Source organism: Nothoprocta perdicaria, unplaced genomic scaffold (assembly GCF_003342845.1).
Source record: "Nothoprocta perdicaria isolate Ctin4 unplaced genomic scaffold, notPer1 scaffold_44, whole genome shotgun sequence".
Taxonomy (NCBI): domain Eukaryota; kingdom Metazoa; phylum Chordata; class Aves; order Tinamiformes; family Tinamidae; genus Nothoprocta; species Nothoprocta perdicaria.
In genome coordinates this window covers 1,850,689-1,875,546 of record NW_020455688.1, presented here as the reverse complement: position 1 = coordinate 1,875,546, position 24,858 = coordinate 1,850,689, and the positions used below count along the sequence as shown (strand labels likewise).

General features: G+C 39.3%; 1 protein-coding gene across 1 annotated transcript in view; it reads right to left on the bottom strand.

Moving 5' to 3' along the window:
- The window catches only part of COG5 (component of oligomeric golgi complex 5), a 171,260-nt gene that overhangs the window by 86,097 nt on the left and 60,305 nt on the right, over window positions 1–24,858 (bottom strand). Inside the window, exon 7 of the mRNA XM_026046366.1 lies at window positions 16,118–16,248. Within this exon, the coding sequence (XP_025902151.1) occupies window positions 16,118–16,248 (131 nt within the window). The remainder of the gene's footprint in view (window positions 1–16,117; window positions 16,249–24,858) is intronic.

The window sequence follows — 24,858 nt, the reverse complement described above, 5'->3', positions numbered from 1 at the left end:
TGTTCTGACTCCAATAAAGCAGCATCAGACCAACTGAGGCAAGTACTCAATATATTTAAAATACAACAGGTTTATGGAAAACCAGTTATCAACAACTACGCAGCAGCAAAATGGGAAGCCAGCCTAAAATATGGGATATATTTAGTCAACAGGCTATGGGAGGGACAGGCCAGCAAGGATAGGTTCAAAAACCCTACAAAATGTACAAAATTAAAGCACAGAAATCCTTATCAGCCATTTACCATCTGATAGCAAGCTATTGTTTAATACTCCAGCCTGTGAGGAAATGGACAGGTAGCATTAAGCCAAAAGAAGAACTACATGCAGCTTAATTCTTTAGGTTGTAGGATTAATAAACAAATAAAAACCTCTTTGTTAGAGCAGCACTATAGCCCTTTAACCTCAGTAACACACTGAAATCATGGTAACATCCATATGTAGCCATAGCTCTCTGGCCATTTCTGTCTCCTCTGGCACCTTTCACGGTGGTGGAAAACCTCATGGAGGATTTTTGGATCTAGATTTCCATTTACAAACTCTCCTACAGGCAACTTCTTGCATTGATTAAGACTGAAGACAAAAGTTTACACCAATCTTCTCCTCCTCAGGAGGGAAATAGCAGGAAGGGCCAGATATCTGCAAGAAAATGAGATGTTTGTCTCTCCTGTATCGGGACTCTATACCCAGTCCTGAGCTTTGGTGTATGTTGATATCAACGTCACCTTCTAGAGCATCAACTCATTTATCATTCCCCAATTAAAGTCATTTGGGCTCTCTTCCCGCCCCCCCCAATTCAATTCTGGTTCATAATCCTCTTCCCTAGAGAAGAATCTGTTAGCAGAGTATACTAAGCAGTTGTCTTCATATTCCCCCATTATTTAGAAAGGAGCATCATAGAAAAAAAAACTGGTTTTAATTTCAAAAGACAAAGTACACAGCACTGTAGTCCCCAAAATGCATCTTTCTAGAATAATCTTTTTCCCTCTTTCTCTTTCTTTTTTTGGCAAATTGAAGAGAAACTCTGGCAATTCCTGTGATCTGACGTCAGGAAAAAAAAAAAAAAAACATTTTTCTTCGTGACCTCTCCTGCTTCCCTGGGGAGGTTGTGAATCCTTGCTCCTTATCCTTGCTGCTGATCGTGCACATAAGGTAGCGCTGATGATATTATCATTTCTTACTGATSATCTGAACGCTGCCAGCTGAATTAGCACCTCAGGGACAATGCTGGTGGCAGTTTAAAACAAAAATCTCAAGAATATAAGTTTTCTTTAACTTTCTAAAGGATTAAAGGATGATTTGATAAWAAAAGAATAAATACACTGGCTTCTCCTCATGGCCTACGAATCCCATCTTTTCTAAAGCGGCTATGAGCATTGGGAAAGCAACTCTAGTCTTGATCTAGTGCAGTAAATTGAGATGTTTGACACAAGTCAAACTCTTCCTCTTTGGAGATCCATATGTAAAGTTATTTTTCATCTTGCTATCATGATAATGATGGAAAGAATCTGGAATAAAAGCATCTTATTCTGACCCAAGAGAGGCAGTGCATTTCACTAATGGGCTTTAAGGTGCAATATAAGCACCTATATCCCATGAGATAACACACTTGAAAAGCCAAAACAAGCCATTTCAATGCTCAGTCTTGTCTCTAGGACATTGCTTTACATCTTAAAACTACATTTAAAAGKACTCAAGAGGGTATGAAAAACAGCTAGACCTCAAGCCAAAAAAAAAATTAATTTGCATTTGTTCACATTCAGATCCATCCTGTTCTGTGGCTACAGCCAAAGAGAACAAAATATTTTCTTACACACCAGTCAACATCAGATTGTCCCTAAGAACAAAACCAGCACGATCCACAGCCTGAACTCTTGCAGAAATTGGCCATTTCAAGGCTCCAAAGGGTTGAGTTGAGCTACTGTTCAGGACAAGACACAAACCAGGAGGTCCCTATGAGTATTAACACTGCATGTACTTAAAGTACATTGTGAACATAATTAACTGACGCTTTTCTTAATGACACAAAAGTATTGACAGCAGTTCACACAAACACAATACACTAGTGAYTTTACACTATGAGCGCAAAAGTGGAAAACTAAAAGGAAAAAAGATCCATTGACACATTTAAGAGGGACAGCTCCCTACAGAGCCCCCGACACCTTGTCTGGGATACAGAGATCTCTTCAGAGATTTTTCTTCATTTAATGGARCTGCTACACACAGATGGCCCAACATTTCTGAAATCTGCTTTTTCAGCTTCGCTGTTTCAAAGACATCCTGTATTAGTGTCTAATGCACGACCTGTAGACAGCTACATCTATTAACAGCAGTAGATCTTACCATGTTAYACCTAACAAAAGAGTGATCTTCCTGCTGTGACAGTCGTAACGAGCATGTTGTAGAAGCTGCTATAAGTTAGATAGACCTGGTTGGAAAACAATAAGCATTTTTTTTGTATTTACTGAGGAGGGCAGTTTTTCACAAGACCGCAGCAGAGACTAAAACAATGTATTTCTATTTTTTTTTCTGGAACCACTGAAAAACTTTTTACCACAATATACTGCTAACTTGACAAATCAAAAGTTTAAAATTTCAGAATTAATCCTAAATCAAGAAAATGACTATTAGATGCAGAGATTCAAACACCTCTGAACAAGTAGGAAGCTAAATTCCAGCACTGAGAGCCCCTGCAAAACACTACCAGTAGCCTCTATTTTCTACCTCCAAGATCCATTCAGAGTTTTTTACCTGAGTGATTAGACAGAAAAAGTAAATGGGACTTGAACCATTTAGGGCTTAAATGACATTAAAAAATATAAGAATTGTTAGATAGTGACTGCCTACCCAATCCATTAAGCAGTCCTCAAGGCGGTAACTTCAGAAAACAAAACAGAAGCCTTCAAATGAATCATGGAATAACCTGACCCTGCATCCCAGGCACGTCCAGTTTCACAGTGCTCCGCAGGTGTCTTGAAACTTCAATTACTTGAATTAAAGCAAAAATCACTACAGAGTAGATGGCGGGCCCATTTTATAATCTCATTTGACTGACAGAAAAGCATCTATAATAGTCCACCAAACATATGTTCCCTCCTGTTTTTAACTGGATGTGGCAGACTACACAGAAGTAAAACACTGTGATGAAGAGTAACATGCTCCAGAGCTAACAGACGACCTAACCTTTTCCTGGATCCTTGCTTTAACTTATTAGGGAAGAATTCTGCTAGTCACCTCCAACCAGCACAATTGGCCTTAGTGCATTTCAGTTTCAGCACTCCTGAAAACTGATTTTCCTTAATCCATCTGATTTACAGGCATTCTGTACACTTAAGTATGAATTCTATTCTTAAAATAACCAGCAGCAGTGGGGGTTGAAGGAGGCAAGCTCACTGATTCATTGCCAAGTAGATTATGGAATAATTACTATTGTTCTCCATGAATGACACAGGCTTTTTCATTACCCAACCTGTAGCACTTTAAGAACGCTCTACGTTTAGGTTTATCAATTAGAACATGCTCTGCTACCAGCTTCCAGGAAACAGCTAATTKCCAGCAAGCTTGAGCAAACGCTCAGGAACTTGAGGTGGAATCCAAGCAAGACCTTGAGGAGATTCAAGCTCTCCTATAACCAAGTCATTAAGACTAACGGTATTCCAAAAAGAGCATCTCGTATATTAAATTTCTCTTCTTGAAAGCTGGGCCATCAAATAGCACTGTAACACTATCTAGTCTTCTTGCCACAAAGCAATAACTTATTTACATTTGACTGCACAGATAAATTGCATTTTGATATGCACAAGACATTTTTAATATGGTGCTAAATAATGACCACGACGCCTTTGTCAAAACCAAATCATGCCAAACCAAAGCAATTTATTTCTGTGACAGAAAAACGTACCTTTGAATGGGAAAGATATGTTTTGATCTGAAGCAAAGCTGACACTGTTTTATGAAACTTTCTCCCAAGAAAGGCAGAAAAACATGGCCTAGATTGAGCCGTTGTAAGGTGGACACACAGAGCTGGCTGGAAAAACTCTACTCAAGGAGAATTTATAGGATTCACCTCCAAACTCACTGTGGATAGTACCACAATATCTGTGTCCTCCAGCAGCTATTTTGATTTGGGTACCATTCAGTCCTTTTATGGAGTTAAAAGCAGCAGAGGACAGGACTATTAAACGAGGACATGATTATTAAACGTGCCTATTGCATCAAGTCAGGACAGCCTGCAAGTTCTTAGGACAGATACAGAATTCCTAAAGCAAAGATGCTTCTGTCATGGCAAAAAGGAAATGTTGTACTAGGCCGACAAAACAGGAACTCATCAGTACAAAGTCTCTCCTGCACCAGGGCATAAATTAAAAAAAAAAATCTTTAATTAAAACTGTTATACAGTGCCGGTGTAATTAGTTTTATAATTTGAAGCCACCTGAGAGAAGCAGGGGAAGTGGAGGGAGATGGGAAATGCTATAACACCACAACCCACACCACAACACTACTGCCAACTCCCACAACATGCCTGGAGCCCCAATATAAGCATCGCAGTGCGTGCTGGTGCATAACTGGGTGCTGTGTAAACACCCTGTATACGCTCACACTGCCTTATAGGGTGCTATGAAAAGGTAATGCATAAACTTAAACTGCAGGTTGAATGAAAACTCCCTGCAAACTCCAGGTAAAGGCAATGATGAACCTCAAGGTCAAGATTCAATAAGTGCTCAGTTGAAGCAGCAGCCGTAGTACAGATCTACAATCACACACTGCCCAAGGCCTTCGCAAATTATAGGTCAATGTCTCTGCCTCCATGAACCTGTGCAGCGTTTTTTGGCTTCAGCAGAGATGTGGAGATGTGTTAGTTGACATCAGTGAACAGCTTGGCCCAAGGCATGAGRTAAGGACAAAAACAAGAACCTTCATTTATCCCATAAAAAAAGAAACCCAGAAACCTAAAGGTAGAAATGAATACGAACGTGTTACGACAAATACTGTAAGGCTCTTGCAGGTGTCAACAATTTGCCAAGCCGTGATACGAGCAGTGAGAAGGCAGGGAGCGGTTCTTACCAACACACTTCATGTAAAGCACCAAGAACTTCACRACAGAAGTCTGCAAGGGGGAAGGCAAATGGAAATGGAGAGTCTGAACTGGAAGCTAAAGGGGAAATTAGCTTTGCCAGATGTCTCAGTTTTCACTGCCGCGGGGAAGAAAAACTTCTCTCTATATAAAAGATTCAAAGGGATGCTGAAAGAGATTCTTAACTGAAGTGGCATTAGAAAAACTACTGCAATTACAACTCATTTTCAACTCATTTTCTTCATCCATTATTAACATTCACCTGCCAGCTCCTAGTATTTCCCCTTGTTTGAATGATGCCTAACCTGTGAACTTAACTTCCATGAAATATAAATAAAGCCACAATGTGTTACAGAAAACAAAGACGTAAACAACCCCTATAGAAACTGAGCTTCATGAGAGTATTATGGAAGAAAAAACATCACAGRGTTTTAGAACATCTAGTCCTCTTACCTCGTGCACACAGCACTTATTGCTGTAAGCTTCAAGACAAAAAAGGAGAATGAATACAATAGAGATACAATAGAAACAGAATTTGAAGGAGTTTAGAGTGAAATATATATATATATATAGTTTTCCTCCCTTTATATACAGCAGCCAAGGCATAACATAAGACGGACTTTCAGTGTTGACAGGGAAAAGGTTTTAGTTATAGACTGACTATATCGCTTAAGAATGTACTTTAGTTAAAGCTACTAAGCAAGTATTCTTAAAAGTTATCATTTGTTTTAAAATAAAAAATATATATTGTACAGAAGTAAAACCTGTAACCTATAAAAGAATAAAATCTGCAAACTGAAAAAAGAATAATTCCAAATAAATTATAATTTGATTAAAATCAAATTTGCATTTTAAAAATAAAATGCCCAAGAAGTCAACTTGCAGATGCTTACATACTAAGCATTATTTCCATACAGATGTTTACATACTAAGCTTTATTTCCATAATCCACTTGCTGTTGCAGCAGCTCTGCAATCCCAACTGCCTCAGACCAAAGACTACTTTATTTATTTACATGACCTAGGATATGAATTTTTGCACACAAATTTCAAATATTTAAATTTCAAAACCAGTCAGACCATAACATTTAAACTAGCTACCAAATCTCTTAATCTGAGATATATATTTTGGAGTAAAATACTTCTTCTTTTACASTTCATAGAGTTCAGCTTGAGGTCTGCATCCAGCACCACACAGGTCAGGTTTCATGACTACGAAGTTCCTCGGCTGAGCTTAAAAGCCTATAAATTTATTTTATGCTTCTCCTTTACAGTTYTACATAAGCAACATAAACTGGATGTCCTTTCCCACTTGCTTGCACATGATAAGAACACTATTAGAGGGTCTTCATGAAGATCGGTATTTGGAATTAAGGAGGCAAATACTGTTCATGTACRTTGAGTTTAATTCTAAGGTGAGAGGGAAGCGTTGATGTGCAGGTAATGCAATCACAGTGAATCTTTCATATATGTAGAAGAATGACCTGGGATAACACAGCAACTGAGAAACCCTGGGCTATATGGAAGGACTGCACATTTTATTTTCACAGAGCTTTGAAAAGCRGACATCTAGTTAACATTTTCAAAGGAAATAATGTTTATTAAGGATGAACAACAATATCAAAAMGGTCCTTTTTGATGAGCCTTGAAGAAATAAATTTGGCAGCAAAAAACAACCAAGCAATATTATTTTCATACCCAAATATTCTGGTGGGTGACATATGTGTTTCAGAAGCAGGGTTTCCAATACCAGTAGGGAATAAAAAATAAATAAATAAAATAAAAAACRACTTAGATCTGAATTCAGGAAGATCCTTTGTCTTCCATTAATAACAACCATCAAGGTGACTTCGCTTTCATCAAATAAATCTGCGCTTATATCCCCATAACTTAGAGGGTAACACCAGCTGACAGTAATAGGCAGATCCCTTGCAATACCGATCAAGTCTCGCACGACAATTAAATCTTTTTGGACAAGAAATCAATAGCCCTTGAGAACAAGAGTCCCCAGGGAAGGGTAAAACCTGCAGTGTSGGGGAGCGCAGGGCGCCGGCCGCATCCTCCTCGCTGGGGACTCCAGCACCCGGCTCTCCCAAGGCACAAACACGTTTTGGATGTGGGAATGTGGGGAGCGAGGGGGCTAAGGCTGATCCCAGCCCACCTGCTTGGCACGGTTTCCTCAGTGGTGTTCACGCAGGAATGTGTTATTCCTTGCTGACATTAGAAAGGCTCTCATTTGGGAAGGATACTTACGGGACACAAATGTCTCTCCTAGGAAAAAATCAAGCAGGGAGACTCGGAAGGAGGTGCTCTTCTGGATGCAGGAGCCCTCTTCCGAAGTGACTGTGCTTTCCAGCCCTCTGCGGCTCCGACATTTTCACCTTACAGAAACTGGACTCAGAATTTAACTTATTGTTGGTTCAAACAACTGCCACGGCAATTTTCATTTTACTGGACATAAAGGCATACTGTATTCTGTGAAAAAGCTTATAGTAAATTTGCTACAAAAATTCTTCAAAGTCCATTTAATGGAAGCCTGAAGAACTTTATGACATTGGTCTGGAATAGGAAGGTAAAAAAACAAATTTCACATCAGCAGTTTAACAAATCATCACAAATGTTATGCATGTATCTGCAAACTGTTATCAAACCAGAAAAAAAAATGAAAAAATGAACTGTAAAAATAACTTATCTGGTTTTTTATAGCAAATCTTTTTTTTTTTTTTGCTATGCACTGTGGCTGCCTTTGAATTCAGACAGCGAATGTGCAGCAGTGCCTTGTCAAAAGAAAAATGGTGAAGGAAAAAGTGACATTTCAAATAGCTGATGAACTCTTCAAGCATTAAAAGAGCTCTTTTATTTAGCATATTTGTAGAAAATCAGACAGTTTTCTGTTAGAAAGAGCTTTTGACAACAGCAGATACCTAAATGTCTCTAACAACTAAACTATACGCAGTTAAATATGCAAAACAGACATGTTCGCAGTAATACTACTGCCTGCTTCAGGTAATATCACCTCTTCCCAAGGAAATTAGGATTAGAGAGAGAGCAACAATTCCCAGGTAGGCAACAGAACTTCAGCCAAAAGCACCACTAAGCATTTGCATTACCATATGCATCATATCCACAGTACATGAATTATTGAAGAGTTATTAAATATGCATGTGCATCCAAGCAGGTTCTTCCCCAAAACTCTGCTCTTCCGCCTTCTGCCCCTTTCAATATTTGCCTAAGGGCAATGCTTTTTAGCCTAGGCTTCATATCAACTAATTTCGACTTGTTTATTCCCCGGAGCGCTGCCTGCCTCTGAGCAAGGGAAGGGGCAGACGGCTTCGCTCTTCCTTTGCTGTTGGCAGTACCTTATTGGGGGCATCTGCTCTGCGGTTTGACASGAGCTCCGGCACGGGACATGCCCAGGACACGGGCAACTGAGAGCACCAGCAGACACCCCTGTGTGCCTGTTGAGTCACCTCACCCGTGCAACCATAACCACCGCCTGTTAAAACGGGCCCGTGTTACCCAACTGTTACAGCAAAGAAGTTTGCAAACGCAAATGTCTTCTCAACGATCTTCCTACTCACAGCAAAAATTACTTATTTCCTACTTCTACAGCATGCAAAAGATGTTGCAGAAGTGCAAACTAGAGCCATTAATAAGAAAGGATCAATATTCAGAAAGTAACGTGTGACACAGGRTCCCCTGCACACCCGTCACAATAAATTAAATCCTACCACTGTTCAGGAAAGTCCTAGATAATACTTTCACTTGAAAATAAATGCATTTCAAACTGTTTCTATCCTGCCTGTCCATAGGCTCAAATAAAATGGCTCTCTTGAACRCTCCAAGATAGAGAATCCTCCATATCCAGCTAACAAGTGGATATGGGGATATGGATATTTGAAATAGTTATTATTTGAACTGCACTAGCACAGATCAAAAGCCTGTTGCACTGGGAAGTACAGCACGAGTTACCTTGTTACTTCCTGCTGGGTTTGCTCCCTGTTGCCTTTTTCTCTTTCAGCACCTCTGCAGTTTTCCACACCCTGCATGTTATAAAGATCAGTCCCAAACATCTCAAATGCCAGAGTTACAACAAATGGAAACAACCCAAGCACTGAACAGTCTCACGTATCATCCTTTGTAGCTGCATTTGTGCATCCTCAGGTAACAGCACATGGACTCCTAACACTGAGATTTGTCAACAAGGCCTCCTATTTTCACCCTGAATAGATATTGGAGTTGTACATCTGTTCATCTCAGATGAAYAGGCACCTTTCACATCAGCCAAGGCTTCCACCCTCAAAGTACACCTTCCTTTATTTAGCAAGATTGAGCTGTTAGCAGAAACGTGCCTCTAATAATAGCACAGATAGTACTATGGCTAGCACACTGCCTTGGCTCTTCTTCTCACCTTTTGCCATATTTACTTATTCTGAATTAATAAATATAGCATCTAWAAGAAAACAAACATTTTTCTTTGTTCCAATATACCTAGACAGAGCAAGACAGTGAGATGAAGCAAGGGCTAGAGAAGACATTTAGAAATGCCCTATAAGTTATTTGATTGACAAATACTTAAAGATGTATTAATATATGCGTAATTTCTTGTTACTCTTTCCGTATGGATTTGGATTTTTTTTGCCTTGATTTTTTTTTTAAATCTGAAAAATTATGCACAGAARCTGCTTAAAGTCATTTTCTTATTACTACTACTGCAAAAGCACACAACAGAAGTTGTGAATACTCCACCTTTCTTTTTTTTTCCACATTTTTAGCCCTTAAATGCAGAGGTTATGAGCTGCAAAATAAAAGTGAACTTCTATATTGAAGCTAGACATTCACTTCAGCTCTTCCAAATTCAAAACATTCTGTCATCTGTTCCTATGGAAACTGAAAGGATATTCTAGGTTATATCAGTATCAGCCGATTATGCTGCAGAGAAATCTGCGGTTTATTTTAATCCACAGTTCAGGGGTATAAATTCATGCTTAGTGTGGAGCTTGGTGATTTTGAATTACTGAAGCAGTTAACACTTCAGTTTCATTAGATTGTACTCGAAGATATAATGAAGTCTTTTCAGAGCAGAATAGCAAAGGGCAAATTTCATAAGGTCTGGTTAATCCCCATGAAGTTCAGCAAATGTAGGATGCAGCTAATGCCTGCTTAGAAGATACTTTTTGGTTGTTAGATGAGCGATACTTTGCTATACGACATAATGGCTTATTAGAATAGATGGAGGGAAAAATAATTTAGATTTACTGAAAACTCCTTCAGTAGTGCCATGCACCAGATGGCTGCATGAGAGAATTTGATTTAGCAAGTTAACAAGATTACAAAAACCAAAACCATAATATTGAGGATGAAAAATAAAACTGAATAATGCAACAGGAGTATGTTTCTGTGAAGAAAAGAAAACAACATAAAGGTGAGGATACAGTAAAACTTGTAAAGATACACAAACACAGAAAGTGAAGATCCTCCATATGCACACACAACTAGTGTAAAGCAAAAAAAAAAAACAAATAAAACCAAACAAAACAACCATTATCTATGCTGATACACAACTGAAAATATACAGACTCCACTGCCAGAAAGGATTGCTCTTAACTTTACAACCACAACCAGTACGACAGCTATGACATGTTGAAATAAATCTTATCTACATTAGAATTGCAAAGAAAATGTTAAAATGGATGGTTAGTGTGGCTTAAAAGAATAGCTTTTTGATCTTCTCTGCTTTCACTGGACAAAACCAGAGGATTTAAAATAAACCATACCATCCTCATCTCACACCAAATGTAGCAAACCGGTTCCTTTCTTCAGATAATACTTGAGACTTCTTTTTCTAGATTCAAGTAATTAACTTCAAAATGATTAATCAAAAACGCCTTCCATTTTCCTAGCATATCCCAGTTAATCACTTTATTAGGGAAACCAGACTGAGAGAGCTGCTTCATCACACTCTGTGGGACAGCCAGGCACTACAACATCTACTGCCTACAGTGCTCGGTGTGGGTTACATTTGTGACAGTGACAAGGTTAAAATCCAACTTCTGGCTTTCAAAGTAGAGATAAATGTGAGAAGAAAAACCAAACCCACCACCACCGTCCCCCCAAAATAGGCAGTGACTGCTCTCTATACTCCCAATAGCATTTCAGCCCTGGGGTTCCCCAAATACCATTTTACTTTCTACCATCAAACACTTCTTTCACCAAATCGTTAACTAACATGAAGAGTACAGCTGAAAATAGACCGTTCAAACCTGGCTGCCCAGAGAGGTTGTGGAGTCTCCTTCTTCGGAGATCTTTAAAACCCGCTTGGACGCAGCTCTGTTCCACGTGCTCTAGGTGACCCTGCGTGTGCAAGGGGGTTGCACTAGATGACCTCTGAGGTCCCTTCCTACCTTAAGCATTCTATGATTCTATGATTCTATTCTATGAACCTGAAGATGACGAACTACCAAGCAAACTCAAAACAAAAGTCAAAATATTACAAGCTAATTTACAACAGAAAATGTTTCAATAAAATGTATCATTTGGTTAAAACATGCAAGATTCAAAATTACTAAATCAAGAAATTCAATTCTGGCTTTAGCCAGACAGCAATGTCTTTGGCAGTTACTAGTTGGAAATAAGTCTAGAACACAACATCTTCCCACTGCTGCAAGTTTCACCAAGGGAGGAAAAAGCTGACCCCAAATATCAACCATTCTTAACATCAAAATATCTCTAGGACCTCCAAGCAAGTTTGCAAGACTGGAACATGATGCCAAGGGATAATGAGGAACTCTTATCATTTGAGATCATTTGCATTAGATGCAAATTAGATKATGTTAGTCTCTCACAAATTTAAGACTAAATTCAAGTAAAATTTCACCGAATTTACTATAACACTGCAAGGTGTACTACAGAAACATCTTGCTCAGAGGACCCTGACCTGAAATAAACTGAGCAAGATCATCTCCAGAAAACTAGTTAATAATCTAGGTACTTCCTCCACCAATCCCTCGTCCTCAAGTGCTACACTGCATTTATCAAGATCATATATATATGCATCTAGTTAACAGCTTTGAATGAGGAAAAAAAAAAMMCCACTAATTTTCCCAGAGACGATACAATTTGCAGGAGTTCAATATGAAGCAGCATGTGAAACAAAAAATTCTCAAAACAAATTCTATTGAGTTACAGTATGAAAATTTAAACTGCCCCCAAATATGTTCACTGTGACAACTGAATACAGATCCTACCATGCAAGTTAACTTAGTCAGACGTTTCTGCTCAGTTTACTTTGTCTTTGTCTGCATATTTATGCTGCGTATATGAACACAACACTTGAACATCTTGCAGAAGCAGAGTGAAGATTTTCTTCATTTTTCAAAATTTGCTGCTTTTCTTCCWGTCCTCATTTTAAATAATGAGACAGAGGAACAAGCATCACAATTCATTTATGATCTTCTTTAAGACAGATACTTAGACATCCATAGATTAATACAGAAAATAAATGAAGACTTTTTTTCATCTGTGACCAAAAATGTAGAATATTTTTTGCAAAACACAAAAGGAGAGGCTGTGTAAGTATGGAATTTTGAGTCTGCATCTTCTCACCGTGTCTTGCTTGGCATAAGCGGAGACGGAGCATGGCAGGAAAAGCAGCAAGCCCAGCTCGGAACTAGGGCTGCCTTTTCCATAGGATAAGCTGGTGGAGATGGAAGTGCACACACCGAGCGGGCTCCTAATGCTACCAACCTTCTGAGGATACCTAGTTTGGCAAATGGCAAAACCATGTGACATGGTACTCAGCTTGGGGACATTTAGTTCATTTTACTGATAGAGAATTTCTCTATAAGTTAAGGGCAAATCTAGCATCCACAGCCACAGCTTCATCCTGCAGGACCTCAAAATGCTGGGGATGCTTCAGGCAATGGTTTGCAAAACAAACTCATCCCATTTGCTAGCAGGAGACCCTGGTGTCTCTCTCAGGGAAGGGCATATTGTATAAAGCTGTCGATGCATCTCTGTTAAACGAGGCTCTCTGTTAAACGAGGCTCTCGTGCTTCCTGTATTATCTGCTATTAATTTCTCTACAACCCATGAAAAAGCTACTAAGAAGTTTAGGACCAGACGGTAAGGATGGGTTTTGAATCTACTTATTTCCTTGATATTGATCTATGGGTCATGCCACAGCATTAACCTGCACTACTACATACACTGTGAGGGTGGCCAAGCATCCATGGCAATAAAACCTGTCAGTAGCCACTGGTCCCCCTGCTCGAAAGGATTTGCTATTATTAGGGTTATCTTTGCCAGCAAGAACAAAGAGGGATGGCTTTTTCTAAAAGGTTTCAGAAGACAACCATGCTTGGCAGCTCCATGAAAAGCTGTTAAGTACAGCCAGGCTGATAGACATTCCTGSTTTCTACCCAGATGGCAGCTCTGAAGTTATCAGCAGGAGCGCAAGGCTGCAATTCTGAAGTAACTCGAGGGCTACGAGCCCCACACCTCCAAGGCAACAGGGAAGAAGGAGATGGATTGCACCTCTCCTGAAAAAATCCACAAACGAGGGTCATGCTATAAAAGCTTGAGCCATAATGCAGAGAAAAAAACAGTGTAGCATCTCGGTATAGCTAAGGAGCTGCTTTCGTCTGCTACTGCTGGTGATTATGGAGAGGAATCCAGGCACTGCTCATTAGGATGTAATTCATACACCATTAAATAAATAATCAAAATAAAAATAGTCTCTTATTTAAACACATGATACATCAAGATGTTAGAAGGAGAAATTCCTACTTGTTAGCACTGTTCTTGTCAGAGTCATTTATTATAGTATCTTGCTGAAAACAGAAAAAAATCTAGAGCAGATGTTCACCAAGTTTTAATGAAATCTGGCTTAAAAGGCGATACTTAGAATTTTGCTTTTTATAAAAAGTAAAATTCCACTTTTTGCTTCTTTTCCAGGTGGACACCGACATACTGCAAAATGCAGGTGTTGTGTCAACCACCCTTCAGCACTGCTGAAAGTGCGAGCTGAAAGCTGGAGACAGAGCTCAGCATCAGGCAGGCAATTCTCTCATGTATTATTTGCACAGAAGATCAAAATAATGGTGAAAACTGAAACTACAATGGTGAATACATCTAGCAAATAACTAAAGCAAATAACCACCTGAACAAAACACAGAGATATTATTCTCAACGGTATATGCTTGGCTCCCAGAATAGGTATTAGCAGAAAGAGCTTAAGGCCTGAGGCCTAAACCTGCAATACAAAACACAAGAGAAGAGGTGAAAATCCTAAGTCTTCCTATGGGAAATCTCAGTGCTTCAAAGGTATAAATGTGAATGAGCTTGTCACGACAACACACAGCTACAGTACCAAGAATCACAAAAGATGCAGTCTCTGCTATTTGTATTTCAAATCCTAGATTTCTTGGGGCAATGTCCACATGCATATTTTCTGCAGTACTGCTTTTTTCCAGCATTAAATCCATGCAGCGTGTCCAAGCTCAGCCCTGGGAAGCGTACCCAGCACTGCTTCATCAAAATAGCCTTGCTTCTGACATGAGTGAGCAGTAATCACGTTCTTCCAAATGATGCTCCCTTTGCCTAGAAAYGAGCCCCTGGCTAAGCACAACAGGCATACACTTTAATAATTTCTTGATTACCTGGATACAGCCTGGAACACCTAATAAATGTGTCCATTTTTTCAAGCGCAGTGGGATTGATTTCCCCRGGGTTTGTTTGTCAGTTCTGTTTCAGTACTTAATATGAAGAGAAAATTATCACAGAAGGTCAAATCTGACACGAGAAACTAGAAAGAGACTTTTGCCGCATTTAAGCAAATATCTACTTGCTTATTCTTGAACTGTGTCTTCATTCAATTTTTCTTTAACATAATATACAGTGGGTGACTTGTAGCAAGCCCAAGCACAACTCTCCACATGCTTAAACAGACAGGAGTTTTCAGCATTTGAATTCTAGTTAAGTAAAAAAATAAGTATTTTTTACCTATCATTTTGCTAACTGCAAATTGCATTTACCACAATCATGACTTCTTAAAGCAGAAAATAATTTAAAAACAGCTGCTTAAGTAATCATGTGAGCCACACTGATCACTTTAATGCTCAGCTGTCTAACCAAATTAATTTAATAAAGGATTTCCTTTTTGTGTATGTTCTATACTAATGTCAACCTTTGTTCATACTATTATGAACAAACGCTATATTGCCTTATAGATAAGTTTAACCATCGGTAACAAAAACAGYATATAAATGGCTTGCTCTAATCCACTTTGCTCTCTAATTTAGAAACCAAATTTGATAGTGATTTGAACTAGACTTTTCCAGAGACTTAAAAAATTTATTAAAGAAAACTTCTAAGAAAAGTATACATAAAAGATCATGAATTTAAAAAGGAAAGACAGCACAAATAGTATTCCAAAGAAATAAATAATATACATAGCTAGGCTGTTCAAAATGTAGATAATTACACTTAGTATGAATGTACGCAGTACATACTTAGATAAATGTAACTATGCATATTCATTTTGGTTTTCCCTAAAGTGAATGTCTACCCCGAAGTTTAAAATGCCCTTTGAAGTTTGCACAGGAATTCTTCCAAATCGTTTCCTTATAGCTCTGCACAACTAAAATGTAGCCAACTCCTTAAAATTTAAAGCATTACATCTTTCAGATTTATCCATGAAGCTTGGCAATATCATCAACGCAGTATATCATGCTTAAATCTATCAATTATCAAGCTTTTAAACTTGTGAAGTTTAATTATAAAATGTGAAGTGTTAAGCTCTTCATATTTGCACACGCTTTCTCACATAATTTCAGCATCAGATTCTGCAAAATTTTTAAATATTTCCACGTGTAGAGTGAGATTTGTCTGTTTCTACCTATGTGCATTTGTGTGTGTGAATTTTGCATGAGTGAAATGTTTTTCATGTCTGATCTCGATTATACAATGCAGCATCAAAGAAAGGAATTAGTCTCACAGCACGTTTCACTCTTCGCTTTCAAGAGGAAGAAAAAAGAGCTTATTTTACCTGAGTTTCCACACCTTGCTCGAGCAATCTTTTAGCTTGGTTTTCCACCTCAAGTCGAGCTCTTGCAATAAAAAGCAGGTCATTTTCAATTACTTCTATTCCAGAGAGATCTATCCCTTGAGAAAGGTAATCTATAAAAGCAATAAAACATTGATAAGCATGACATGGGATAATAGAGTGTATTAAACATACTAAAACACTTAGGACTTTCAGTTCCAATGGGCATTTTCACATACAGCTCTTGACAATAGCGTATGTCACAGTACTGTATTATACCAGATAAAGTGAAAATCAAAAGATCATTACTCAAGAAAACACAGATATTAACTACACTGAATTTATTTCACAGTATTTCTGTAGACCTGAACATTTCTAAAGATGTATATTCTGCAAGTTCTAGAAATCCCAGAATCATGGAAAACAGATTTTTTTTTTCACATTTTTCTTGTACATTTCAGTGACCTGCACCCATTGAAAGAATAGATATTTCTGCAATTAAAAGYATAACACTTATACATGTAAACATATTTAAATTACATGTAATATATAAACATATTACCTCTAAATTCTAGAGATCAAATGCACCGAGCAGAATTTCACCAAAAGAAAAATAAAACACTTTTTTGTTTGTTTTTAATTATAAAAACATCTCAAATCCATAAGGCATCTCTGAACTACTGTCTTAGTTTGGTTACCACAGCAAGATGCCTGTTCCTGTTCAAATTCTGTCACTGGCTACACAGATTTGTTCAAATCACTTAGCATTTCTGCCTTSAACCAGTGACGGCAGAAGCATCATTAACAGCCAGTCGTTCAGCAAGTACAAAGCCCATGTTCTTGTCTCCCTTTAGCTAGGAAGGTCTGAACCCGTGAATATCCTTCCTCCCATATTCACTCATTTTCTTTCAACTGAGAGACATTCTAATCCTTCCTGTTCGGAGTATTTAGGGCTTTCATATGAGATTATGACAGATAAAAAACAGAATCCAGGGAGCAAAGACCAGGTTTTTGCATTCCCGAGCCCCTCGAGCTGTAGGCTAAGGAGCTCCATCCTCACAGCATTCCTGACCTAGTCCAACCAGTGATCTGTGTCTGTCCCTTCCCAGGCAAGTGAGGTTGTTGTTTCACTCTCCTGGGAAGCAGGAACTAAATATTCAATATCCTTCAGGCTAACGAGGAGCCAGAGCTTAGATCCAGCTAGAATCCAGATCACTTAAATATGAGACAAGTCCCCTGTAACAACTCCACATTTCTGTAAATGAAGTCAACCTTAACCACTGCTCTYAAATCCATGTTCCTGGAAAATGGAAAGCAAGCTCAGAAGTCTCCTATTGCTTCAGGCTTCTCCAAGGGCACACACCTCTCTCACTTCACACACTGAATTACAACAGAAGTTTGGTGGGAATGGGACAATTAAGTTTATCAATTAGGGCACTTCTAAACATGCCTGAGTGCCTCAGATTAGCGCCCCAGGAACCTGAAAAAGCAGGCTAAGAAAGTATCCAGTAAATCTGGAAAACTCTCAAGGTTAGACAATGTCTTAAAAAATATATGTATATCTTTTTCTGGATTTCTTAAGTCTGCCCATTTCGCTTTTCAGTAGCCCAGCGGTTGACACTACTGCTCATCTCCAGGATAACAGCGACCTGCTTTCATTTACACATTTATCAGCACTTTCCACAATCGAATATGAAATGGGGCTTCCATGGCTTCTTTTTGAAAGAAAAATAATCAACAAAACTAACAAATTAATGGCCAATGCATTTTGCACAGAATTACATACTTCCTTCATAAAACGATAACCAACTACTTCAACATAGACCCTGTGCACTATGACTTCTGTGTAGAGGTACCATCTCTCTGCATCCTTTCAGCAAGTTTATGAAGCCACAGACTTAAATTCCTARGTTTTCCCACTGAGCTACCTGAACTTTTAAATCTCTGCTAGGTAACCTTTCACTTGAGTTGCAAGCTATTTTTGTGTTCTTCACAAACTCAGCACCAAATGAGTCTTTGTGACCCCATGTTCATTACTGAGCCCCAAATCCCAGCTGAGTCACTTCACAGCTAGGCGGGGAAAAACTTGCCTGTTCCTGTGTGTGGAAGCGCCCGGGATGAAAACTTTGGAGAAGTAACGCATAAAGCTGGGGAAAGCATGAAGGAAATGAACTCTCTTAACAGTAGTGTATATCAAATAGTCTACTAACGTTTGTTTAAAGCTTGATCGGAGAGGCCCCCGGRGGCTGAGCAGCAGGCCGGGCAGCGCAGGCCGCAGGGCGCGCTCGTGAGGCCCTGGCCCACATGGCGCCTCAGGCGCCCGCGGCCGCTCCTCGCACCCGGGCTACTTCACAGAAACCTTTGCTGTGACTAAGCTGCATCATCTGAAGGTGGCCTCGCATATGAACCTATTAAAACTCGTATTATACTCCCACTAACTTCAATTACTAGCTTCAATCAACGGGTGTCTTGAATGTGAAGACTAATTTTCTGGCCCCACCCTCTCCGCTGACACTATAAAAAAGCACAAAGAATTACCCACAGATTCAATTTACTGAAGTAATAAACTTTGAAGATTTTTTTTGGCAATGTTGAATATGAAAAGGTACAAATATCACCAAAGTTTTACATAGTTCAGAAATGCAAGTCTGCTGTAGAGCTCATCTATGTCATAAGTCCATATTCCCACAACCCAAAGTTGTCCAAACAAAATAAATTTTAAGCATGGATCTATCTCCTAAATGTGATCTCCCAAGAAATCTGAGGAAAAGGAAAAAAAAAAAAAAAAAAGAGAGAGAGCGGGTTTCTCCCTACCGTATTTTATCTCACAGAAGCCATTTCAAGTGCTGAAAAGATCATCCTTCCAATTGTTCTGAGAAAAGAAGGTAAAGGCTTCCCAGTCCCTCCAAGCAGTAGTCAGCTCCTGCTAACGACCAAAGCCTCTAACTTCCCTCAAACACCCTGCAATCCCCAACAAAATATTTTGGGACAGCACATTTTGGTAGGACTTTGAACCAGGTTCTTTTAGGTGAGACACTTTCAGGCTTCTCACCAGAAAGCCCTAGCAATCAGACTATGTGTTTTCATGGAAAAGGCAGTTTCCAAAGCACGGCAGAAACACCTGCAATTGCTCTCCTGCCATTCAGGGATAACCTYAAGGTTGGAAGGGACCTCTAGAGATCATCTAGTCCAACCCTCAAATAGAGTAATAGAGTAATAGGGAAATAGAGTATTAATAGAGTAACAAAGTGCACAGGTAACTTTGGGAAAGACTTGGGCTTAAAATTAATTATGAGGCCAAGCCTGTCAAGAAGCCGCACCGGCAGCACGTCCGGCAGCCCTTCCTCGGTCTCCTACTCCCACTTCTCCATCCAGGTTCCTACAAACAAAGGCAAATCTTGAACTCTCCCCTGGGGTGCTCGTATCACTTCCCTTCCAGCTATCACACCTTATTAAGCTCGGAGAGCACAGCTGGCAGTGACTTTTTAGGGACTTAAAATACAGACCGCCTGCTGGCTCCTCTCCTTGAACAGAAATATTATAAGCTGAGGCAAAATACACTGAGCCCTAGGAGTTTGTGACATTTATAATCTACCTCTGCCTGGGAAAGGGTTAGATTTTTATTTAATCTCTTGAAGGAAAAAGATTGTCATTACAATTCCAAATTTTCTTGGTTTACTAAATCTGACCAGCTTTTCTAATCTACTGGCAAAGATGCTGCTTAATAATGCGTTTGCTAAACCAGCATTTCCCAGATAGTTATGTAAGAGGAGTTTAACAGGGATAAAACCAATCCAAATACAACACAATAGGTAGAAAAACAATACACTGTGCACTGAGCTTTTTTTTTTTCTTTTTTTTAATCTAAGTAATATAACAACTTGGAATCTTTCTATATTATGATTTCATTTTTGACTTCAAAGGCTGCTCTGCGATAATATAAAATTTAAATGAGATGGGAAAAATCAGAATTAAAAGTGTAAATCTTAACACTTTTTTCTCAAAAATAGAATTATGAAACTAACATTCCTATGAGCTTCACAGGAATGATGTGATGTTGTCTACTAAGACCAAGATGATTTTGAGTTTTCATTAGAGCTTAGAGTACCACCGTAAGGCTACCATGGGCAGTCCAGTGCCTTGGAGAAGAGGGAAGCAGGATAGACTGGAATAAAGGGGTGTAATTAGACAGAGGCACTTGAGTGAAAGGAGAAATCCTTCCTTACTTTGAAATGCAGCCCCAGAGACAGCGAGCACAAAGGTACATCAAACTTCTAGGAGGAAATGAGAAGAGTTAAGGTGGATCCCAAGCAGCAAATATTTCAAATCAGGCAAGCCCTAATAACTAAGTAGCAGAATCCAATGACAAGCTAAGGAGCATTTCATCAGAGATGTAGAGGGAATATTTCAAAGGAAATTAAGGCATTTCTGAGGTTCTAATTTTTATTTGGAAAGCTTTATTTTTCTTTTGTCTGTGGGTTGTTTATATTATTTTGCTTCTGCAATGTTAGCTGCAGCTATTGGCAATATCTGTGCCATAGGGCTGTTCTTTCTTCATAATACAGAAAAAGAAACTATTCGAGGTTACAGTTTCTGCTAATTKAAAACATCTCCAAATGAGATGCACAAGTTCTGCTGGGATTTACATATGCAGAAATTAGGCAATACAGAACAAACTGCCTGAAAACATCAATTAAAAGTGAAATATTAAGACTAAAGACCGTCAAGTTGGAGTGAAACTGCCCTGTTGCCTTAGGCTGGTGCAGGCTGCCCTGGAGAGCAGTGTTCTCCAGTCACCCCCTCCAGGCCCCAACCTGCTCTCCTAGTCTCAGCTCCCCGCAGCCTGCAGCGCTTTGCAGGCCCATGAGASCTCTTCTTGTCGAGCTCATTTGCAGCTAAAGGTTTTGTCTCCCCTGGCTCGTGCTGCAGGCACAAGTGCTACTGCAGCATAACGGGGAGCAGGGACGAGCAGGGGAGCACAGCTCTGCCCTCCAGCAGAAGTCAACCTGTGAACAGGCTGAAGGTGCTCAACCTGAACCCAAAAGTCGCTATTTGAAAGGTTTTATTTCTGTTATATAAAGCTAGAAGGGGCAGAACTTTGTGAAAGCACATAGAAATCTCYTCTATGAGGGAGAAATATTCAGTAATAACCATCGATTTCCTTGTTTTTTAAGAGGGGCATAAAATATTCAACCTTTGGTCCTGCAGCAGAGCCTAGCAATAAGCACAAAACAAAGCAAATGAGTAGATCGACTTGTTAAAACTCTTCCTCTTTCCACTCTTTTCCATCTGCCTCACAAGTACCTTAAAATAATTTTCTAACGCAGATGGGCCACGCTGCTGCTCCCGTAGGGAACCCGTGCTGCTCCTGGCAGCAGCATTCCATAGGGCAGGAGCTCTGGGAAGGGAAGGACAGAGCCCATTTGCCTGGGCTGCAGCTGAGCACCAAGCCAGGAAGCTGCTTTGCTCACTGTAACCTGTGCCAGTAACAGAAAATTGCAACAGCCCTGGATGCAGGCCGAGACCCCGAGACCTCAGCAGAAACACAACGCTCACCCTTTGGTGAAAGAACCTCGTATTTTACAGGACATTTTTATTCTGCAAGTGGAATATATAGGCAGTAATTTGAAGTATAGTGGCCTCTTCCTGGGAGGCACTTTCATTTCCAGTACAATTTGCACAGAGAGCAGGAGGGGAATGCCAAGACGGGCACATCTGCAGCTCTGCCAAATGGGAAGCTGAAGGCTTAGAAGATACAAGTTTATTTTTTAAATTTTTGGGCAAAGATGATGAATTCATTTCTGAAAGGGTCTTATTTTACTGAAATGCTTGAAGCTTCCAAAACTTCTCCTCTCTCCCCTTCCCTTTTCTACTGGAGAAGATTTCTACAATCTTTTCCTATCCCCAGTGGATATCTGGGAATAAACCAATCTCTATCACTACAATGCTCTTAAAACTCATATGAAAACTGACCTTTAACAGATTCCTACATTTGTAAAAACTGTACTATTCACATATATAGGTTTTAATTTTTTAGTTGTGTGAGCAACATCAAAGGAGGCAACACTATTGCTGAAGCTACACACAGAGCAGGACTGGTTGCTCACAGGCAGCACATCACGTGCTCACGCTGAACATGTCCAGAAGAGGAAATAAAATAAATGAGACCACCACGGGCAGCTTCTCTTGGGTATCCAAGGTGATAGGAGACTTTAGAAATAAATGTAGTGAAAGGAGATAGGAGACATTAGAAATAAATGTAGTGAAAGGAGACATTAGAAATAAAAAGCAAGCAAACATACTCCTCAGTGTTTCCTATTAATCATATGTGTAGTAAGATTTAAAGGAATCAGGACATTATTTTCAGGACATGTATTTTCATATATATTCATATATATATATAATTCATATATATAATAAATATATGATATGATACATATAATTCATATATATAATTCGTAATTTTCATTAAACCATTATTTTCAATAATAGAAAAAAATGGTGGAAAATAAGCACTTTCAAGAAAGCACAACGTGAACTGCTAATTTAAACATTTCCACTGTATTTTCTCATATGACTTCACCTTAGAAGAAGGTCATCTCAAACTACGAGGTCACCTAGATATGAAAGAAGTGAAATTTTCTGGCACAGCAGACCAAAGAGAAGATTTTCAGGCAGATCTGAGAAAGAAGCAACAGGATGTCATCCTGCGCTTGGGATTGTTTCTATTTCCTCAAAATTATTGTTGTGGATTATTTGAAAGATTTGCTTTGTGTTCAAATATTTCACAGTGCTGCAATAACCAGCTATGACCAATCCTACTTGCAGAGGAAACTTGCTGTTTCTCTCCAGACTGCAAGCTTAAGAGCAAAAAATACATCCAAAGCTGATAAGAATGATACTGGAGGAGTAGTGAGGAAGACCGATTATCTATTTTTAACATTATTTTAAAGCTGCTGTTTAAATTGTCTTGATAGAAGAGTTAATTCCTACTGTTCTCTGAGCTGGAAATCAGATGCCAGGCAGGATCTGAAAGTGATGGAAATGAGTTTGATAGCTATTTTTATCATCATCGCTGACTTAACAGCGAGTACCGTATTTTGGAGACATTCCTGTGAAAATGCCATGATTCAGAAAATAGCTTAACACACCAAGACAAACATTACTTAGGTCTAATCATAAGTTATACCTCACTACTCCCACATTCACTTAGGCCTGAAGCAGGAGTTGAACTCCTCCAAGATTCTCCTCACAGTCACCACCAGCACCAGCAGATGCTTTTTTCCCTGCCTGCTGAACAGGCCCACGAGCTGCCTGGACCTCTGCTACTTTCCATTTTCCCACTTACTGTGTCACCAACCAGTTGAGCTTCCAGGCCCAAAGACCTGGCTGCCATTTGGAAGGATCTTTACCCATGGAATAACCCCATGCACCAGCACAAGCTCAGTGCCCACTGGTAGAAAGCAGCTTTTCACAGAAGGACCCACTGGACAAATGGTTTTGCCTATGAGTGTAGCATGTCCTTGCAGCAAAGGAGCCACATACTGCACACAAAAGTGCAGCCTGCAGCTGGAGGGAAGTAATTCTGCCTATTTGCTTGGCACCTGTAAGGTCAAGTCTGTGTTCTGAGCCACTCAATACCAAAAAAGATAGGGACAAACCAGAGCAAGGTCAACCATGAATCAGCAAGAGGGCAAGGGGACTCCAGCGCACAAGTATGAGGAGATGCTGAGAGCGCCAGGTTTGTAACCTGGTAAAGAGACAATTAATGACAGATTAAGTCATTAAGTCCATATTCCACCCCTGAACAGGTGGCTAGAGAGAAGACAGGGCCAGATGCTTCTCCAGAATGCACAGAGGTAGGGCAAGATGCAACAGACACAAGCTAGAGCAAGGAAAACGTCGGGAACATCATGTAATACTCAATACACCTTATCTGTGGTGGATATTAACCTGCAGGGATGGGCACATTCAGGTTCTGCTGCAACAGTTTAACATCAAATATTGTTAATTGATATTGACATGTCAATAAATAAATAAATGACATTGAATATGTCACACTTTGACAATTTCAGAGACTCASACTCTACAAATCTCCCTGAGCTTAAGTCTTTCCGCAAAAGAAGTAGCTCAGAGAAACTTCCTCAGGAGCTCCCAAAACATTCCTGGTAGCTAATACTGCATTTACCTACATTCTGTGTGATGGGATACTTCTAAAGAACTGTATCAGTCATGTCACCTATCATCAGCATTTGGAAGAAATGCTTTGGATGCAGCTGAAAACAACTGCACCCTAAATATCTGCGCTATATCCTAGAAATTAGAAAACATTCAAAAGGAAACAGTAACACCAAATTATAGTAAATATCTACAAAACACTAGGTAAAATGACTGTAACAACATTCACAATATGAAGCAAAAATAATGATCATAAAAGCAAATAAATCATTTAAATTATTTACAAAAATTATACTTTATTCTGTGAATTAGGAGACTTCTTCCTGAACAATAAATGGAGAAAAACAAAGCACTTCCATGGCAAATTCAGATGTACATGTGTGTTCAAAATTATATTTATTATTGCAACCAAGCAACAATACCTCTCAAGTCAACACTCCTCCTGGGCTTTTGGAGCTAAGTAAAAATAAAGTGTTGTCAGTAAAAATCTAGTTGTCCTATTTCTGTTGTGAACAGATTTCAGCGCCACAGATGCAAAGCGATGTGTAAGGCAGACATGAAAGAGA